Source organism: Piliocolobus tephrosceles, chromosome 16 (genome assembly GCF_002776525.5).
Source record: "Piliocolobus tephrosceles isolate RC106 chromosome 16, ASM277652v3, whole genome shotgun sequence".
Taxonomy (NCBI): Eukaryota; Metazoa; Chordata; class Mammalia; order Primates; family Cercopithecidae; genus Piliocolobus; species Piliocolobus tephrosceles.
In genome coordinates this window covers 24,433,057-24,439,056 of record NC_045449.1, presented here as the reverse complement: position 1 = coordinate 24,439,056, position 6,000 = coordinate 24,433,057, and the positions used below count along the sequence as shown (strand labels likewise).

Sequence of the window (6,000 nt, the reverse complement as noted above, 5' to 3'; positions counted from 1 at the left end):
TTTTTTTTTTTTTTTTTTTAGTAAAGACGGGGTTTCACTATGTTGACCAGGCTGCTCTCAAACTTCTAACCTCAGGTGATCTGCCCGCCTCAGCCTCCCAAAGTGCTGGGATTAACAGGTGTGAGCCACCGTTCCCGGCCTGTCTCTTGGCTCATATAAACACTTGGCAGCAGAGGGCTAATGAGGCTAGGCTAAGAGTTAGATCCCCTAATCAGGCCCTATGCTATATTCTATAGCCTATCTCTAAAGAAATACATCAAATGCATCAAATACATCTAAAGATACAAAGATAAATGAACATAAATCTATCCCCAGTCTGAGAAGAGTTAAGAGTACATACTATAAAGGATTAGCAGCACCATCTTTTTTTTTTTTTCAGACGGAGTCTCACTCTGTTGCCCAGGCTGGAGTGCAGTGGGGTGATCTTGGCTCACTGCAAGCTCAGCCTCCCAGGTTCACGCCACTCTCCTGCCTCAGCCCCCCGAGTAGCTGAGACTACAGGCGCCGGCCACCACGCCTGGCTAATTTTTTGTATTTTTAGTAGAGATGAGATTTCACTGTGTTAGCCAGGATAGTCTTGACCTCCTGACCTCATGATCCGCCCGCCTCGGCCTCCCAAAGTGCTGGGATTACAGGCCTAAGCCACCGCGCCCAGCTAGCAGCACCATCTTTACAGAAAAAGATGTGGTGGATCTTTCCCCAAATTGGGAAACCATAGGAAATGCTTCAGTTGATCAAGCATTCCTCAATCAACTAACCAGTCACCTTGCACCTTGTTGGCGGTATTCTCTCAAAATAGCCATCAGTAATCAGAATTGCAGCTTCTCACCTGTGAGCTAACACCACTGACTCTGATTTCAGCTTGCTTTTCTTCTCATGCTTATGGGCCCATTCGTTTGGATCTCTGAAATGATCTTGTTTGTATTACAGAGCTCTCATTTGGAAGACAGTGAATCAGCAGCATTACTTTGCTGTGAACGTGAAGAATCAGAAATCTTTAGTGATTCCAATGTACGTAGGTATATGTTTTTATACAGACTTTGGTGATTCAAGTAAAATCTTCTTGGGTAAATTTGGCTATTAAATGCAACTGATATAGTGCCTATTCTTTATCTATTTGACCCCATTCAGCCAAATAGTGTGAGAAGGCAAATAGGTGGCTTGGAATAAGTGTATATATAAACAGTATGGTACATTTATATGCATAATGCCATGGCAGTGACCACTCAAAACGTATTTATTGAAGCAGAAAAAAAATGTACATCTTGGAACCTTGAGTGAGTTTCCTTCAATAAAGAATGACTGTTGTTGTGGGATTTTTTCTCCCCTCATGTACACATTTTTTAAATGGTCAATAATATTCTTTTCCCTGTGGCAACTGCTTGGTATTGGTGCTGCCACAGGGCCTTTATTCCTCACATAGGGCCTCACATGTATTAGCTATTGATAATGTTAAGCCAAATAGTGTTATAATCACTGGACTGGAAACTCAACCTTATCATCTTAAATGTGGAACTTTATCTAACTACATTTCATGAGATGTTATAAATTTTACTTACCCCATCTGACCTCCAGCATACTTACCCACAGAGTCAGGCTGAAGTTAGAGAACAACTTAAATTGACTTATTTTTGTGTGTTGCAATGAGCAGTGAGATTAGTCTGGAAATTCTCAGTATATCCTGAGATTTAAGTGAACTTCCCCCGAGTATTGAATGGCCTAATAGGACAGGCCAAATTGGGGCCCAGGAGGGTTCTTAGTTTCACCAGGAAAGAAATCAAGGGCAAGCCAGTAGTGTTAGACAGCAATCTTTTATTGAACAGTACTGCTCCTGGTGGAACAGCACTAACTCATAGGTAGTGTACCCAGAGTCTGCAACGTGTGGGCTCTTGGCGACTGTATTTATACTCACTTATACCTACTTTCAGTTACATGTAAATTAAGGGCAGGTTAATGCAAATTGAGGGGTGGGTTATTTAGAACTTTCTAGGAAAGGGGCAGTAACTTCTGGGTCATTGCCATGGCATTTGTAAACTGTCATGATGCTGGTGGGAGTGTCCATGCTAATGAGCAATGAGGGCAGCCAGGGATTGCCCTTGTCACAATTTGCTGGTTTTGGCCAGTTTCTTCACCTTATCCCATCTGGAACAGATCCTACTTTGTTCAGCAGTGTTGTGACTGGAAAACAAGTCCTGCTGGACTCTTGCCTCATTAGTTCATATACATCGTTCTGCCGTAAAGGGGTATTAGAAGTATTTTGGAAGGATGTGAAGGGAAGAGTTGTGGATCAGGAAAACTAAACTGTCATTTAGATCACTGTCTCCTATTGAGCCCCCACTAAAAAAACATGAGGCAGTCGGCTACAAAAATGCAGACACTGTCCCAGCTATATTAATGGAAATTAGAAATAGAGAGGACCAGCTCTTTGTGAGAGGCCCTGGTCTCTGCCTTCTTCTCCTTTCAGCCCAAATGCCTGACGTTTTTATCTGTTTGCTTCTCACTGGCTCTAAGTTGAAGACTTGGTGACAACCTGATTTTTTTTTTTTTTTTTTTTTTTTTTGAGACGGAGTCTCGCTCTGTCACCCAGGCTGGAGTGCTGTGGCCGGATCACTGCAAGCTCCGCCTCCCGGGTTCACGCCATTCTCGTGCCTCAGCCTCCCGGGTAGCTGGGACTACAGGCGCCACCACGTCGCCCAGCTAGTTTTTTTGTACTTTTTAGTAGAGACGGGGTTTCACCGTGTTAGCCAGGATGGTCTCGATCTCCTGACCTCGTGATCCGCCCGTCTCGGCCTCCCAAAGTGCTGGGATTACAGGCTTGAGCCACCGCGCCCGGCCTACAACCTGATTTTTTTAAGGTGTACTGCCCTTCACTGCGAAGCTTGTGCAGATTAGGGATGGCACTATGAGGAAAGACTTTATTCAAGCATATTTTTGGACTGTTATACCCATAGGAGACTGGACTGCTCTTGGAATTTTCCCCCATTTTATGAGAGATTCAAGATGTCCTTGTATCAAACTGAAGTTTAGAAACATAGCAAAACTTTTTCCCACTTGGACATTTTTTTTCTGTGTCTTGCTATAGAATGAATCCTACTTTACAAATTTAAAAAAATATAGTTTATATACACTGAATTATAACACATTTCAAAACTGTATTGTTTTTTACAGATTTAATTGTTTTCTATAATTTTACTTGACTTGATCTCTTCCAACAAGTAGCTGTGACTAAAACTAGATTCTACAAACCTTGACCATAAAAAATGAATTCTGTCAGTATCAGGATATTTATTGCTCATAGTAGCACTCCATAAATATTGTTGAAGTTTCACTAATGGAAACTATCTCTTGAAGTAAGATGTATCTCTCAAGTATATCACCATAGTACTACCTGCACTTAGGCTGGCTTCCTCATCTTCATGTCACAGTTAACGGTGAATGCAGTTACCATTTCAGGACCTCATTCACCTATTTATTTATGCAACTGCACTTAATTCAGTGTTGATGAATCTGGAATGGCATGAGTTAAGTTACTGTGATTCATTAATAGCTAGAGTGGTGCTCATTTTCCTAGTGCTTGCAAACATTAACTGATGAATCCATGTGAACACTTATTATCAGTATTTTGCAGATGACAAACTGAAGGTAAAAGGTTATAATCTTTGTCCAGTGTTGTGTGATAAGCAGGGGCAGTGCTGATGTCAAATCTCAGCTGATAGCCATCATGAGCTCATCACCAGTGGGCAGCTTCATTGATGGAATATGTGCCAGTCTCCTTATATAGTATCCTATAAGATTTACTTTGTTCAGGCCGGACACGGTGGCTCATGCCTGTAATCCCAGCTCTTTGGGAGGTCAAGGTGTGCAGATCGCTTGAGGTCAAGAGTTCGAGAAAGCCTGGCCAACATGGTGAAACCCCGTCTCTACTAAAAATACAAAAGCTGGGTGTGGTGGTGTATGCATGTAGTCCCAGCTACTTGGGAGGCCGAGGCAGGAGAATTGCTTGAACCCAGGAGGCAGAGGTTGCAGTGAACCAAGATTGTACCACTGCACTGCAGCCTGGGCAACAGAGCAAGACTCCATCTCAAATATATATAAATATTTTGCTCAGTTTGCAGTGGAGTCCTCTGGACTTATTATACTGGCATACTGTTTTGGCTGATTTTGTCTGAAAGAGACTAGTACGTGGGAATCTACATGAAGAATATTTTCAAGAAGTTGGACACATGTGGGGAAAAGGAAACTTTAGTTTTAATGGTTTTTCTCCCTTAGAAACAATTAGTTGGGGCCAGGCATAGTGGCTCATGTCTGTAATCCCAACACTTTGGGAGGCCAAGGCAAAAGGATCACTTGAGCCCAGGAGTTCAAGAGCAGCCTGGGAAATACAGCGAGACCCTATCTCTACAAAAAATAAAACAATTAGCCAGGCATGGTGGCACATACTTGCAGTCCTAGCTACTTGGGAGGCTAAGGTGGGAGGATACACCGTTGCACTCCAGCCTGGACAACAGAGCCAGACTCTGTCTCCAAAAAAAAATGAGAAACAATTAGTTAGGTATATGTATTTACAGAATACTCTGGGTTGCTTTATTGTATTGCCAAGCCTTTCATTCATTTAAGTCAGATTCGTTGTGTCTTTTCCTCAAGAGGCAAGAGTTGTTTCATGTACTTGGCTGACTTTTTAAAGGTGTTAGATCCTCCTCCTGTTTTGTTTGTTCAGGGACTATTTCCCACAGTTTTTTTTCCCCTTTTCTTACTTCCCTGTTCCCACCCCTATGTCAAATAGAATTGAAGAGCTTCTTCCTAATTTGAAGGCTTAACCTTGGGGGTGGGGTGAGGGGGCAGTTATTTGCAGAGCAAAATGATTGAAATCTCCACTACTTAATTTTCTGCAAAGGAAGTGGTATGTAATCTTGATAACTATTTGAAGTAGAAATACTGATGTAAAGAAGAGGAGTAGAAGATAAAGTCAATCACTGAACAACTTTCTCTTCAATTTTGGGATAAGAGAAGTATGAACTTTGATTAGTTTTATTCATTCATTTGCTTCTGCATAATTCATTCATTCACCAAGTATTGATTGACTGATGTGCAAATCACTGGGCCCAGGGGAGTAGGGGCCCTTAGAGAAAGTATAATCTACACTTCACAAATTAGTTTTATGGCTATTCATGGAAAGCCCTGAAAAGGAGAGGAGAAAATCATTACACGCAGTATGTGGGAAGAAGAGAAGAAATCTGGATAAGTGAAAACAAATTTGGCTGTAGGGCAATTTGGCTGGAGAGCTGGCTGCCTTAGATCTCTTGGGGCTTGCCTAGAAGAGAAGGCAGGAGTGCAGAGAGGCCCCTGCCCCTTTTCTGATCCCACTCAGTCTCCAGGAAACCAGGTAATAGATAGAAGCAGCTACTTGCTCCCTCTGCTGTGCACAGGTTTGTTAGAGGTCTCCATAATGGGGAGAGGATCTGTCTGCCCCTAGAGAAAGGTGATAGTGTGACTGGAAGAGGTCACAGAGAAAGAAGATACTGGCTTTAGCTGCAGGAGTTTCACCTTGGCTTCAAATAAGAAGGAATGTAGGCAGTGACTAGAGCAGGTTGGGATGCTAGTGACAGCAACAGGCACTGAGACTCCTGAGGCTTCTCTTCATTTCCCTCTCCTGTACACACTGCTATCCTACCTAAAAGGAAGAAGCTCTGGATGAGCTGGGATTCCAATTATTGTGCTTATGGGTGGTCACCTAGGAACAACTGGATTCATTTACCATTGTAGGGCTATTTCTTCCCCAGCCTGGTAGTCAGGAAAATATTTGTTGTATTAGTTTATTTTCTAAAAATAAAACTTATCTCATTTCCCTGGTCTTCTCACCCCAACCCCTACCCAACTAAACTGGCAGAAGGTCATATATAGAATAGTCATACTATTTTTATGATCTGTTTCATTCCTTTCCTTGGTTTATTATATCCTTGAAGGATGTAATATTACACTCTGTGCAGTCAAAAAAAAGCT

The 6,000-nt window shown here is 42.2% G+C and overlaps 1 protein-coding gene across 2 annotated transcripts in view; it reads left to right on the top strand.

The window, feature by feature from the left end:
* The window catches only part of SSH2 (slingshot protein phosphatase 2), a 314,054-nt gene that overhangs the window by 86,464 nt on the left and 221,590 nt on the right, over nt 1-6,000 (top strand). Inside the window, exon 2 of one of the 2 annotated variants that reach the window (XM_023183931.2) lies at nt 931-1,011. The exons of the other annotated variant lie outside the window; for it this stretch is intronic. Within the exon in view, the coding sequence (XP_023039699.1) occupies nt 931-1,011 (81 nt within the window). The remainder of the gene's footprint in view (nt 1-930; nt 1,012-6,000) is intronic. 2 annotated transcript variants of the gene reach the window in all.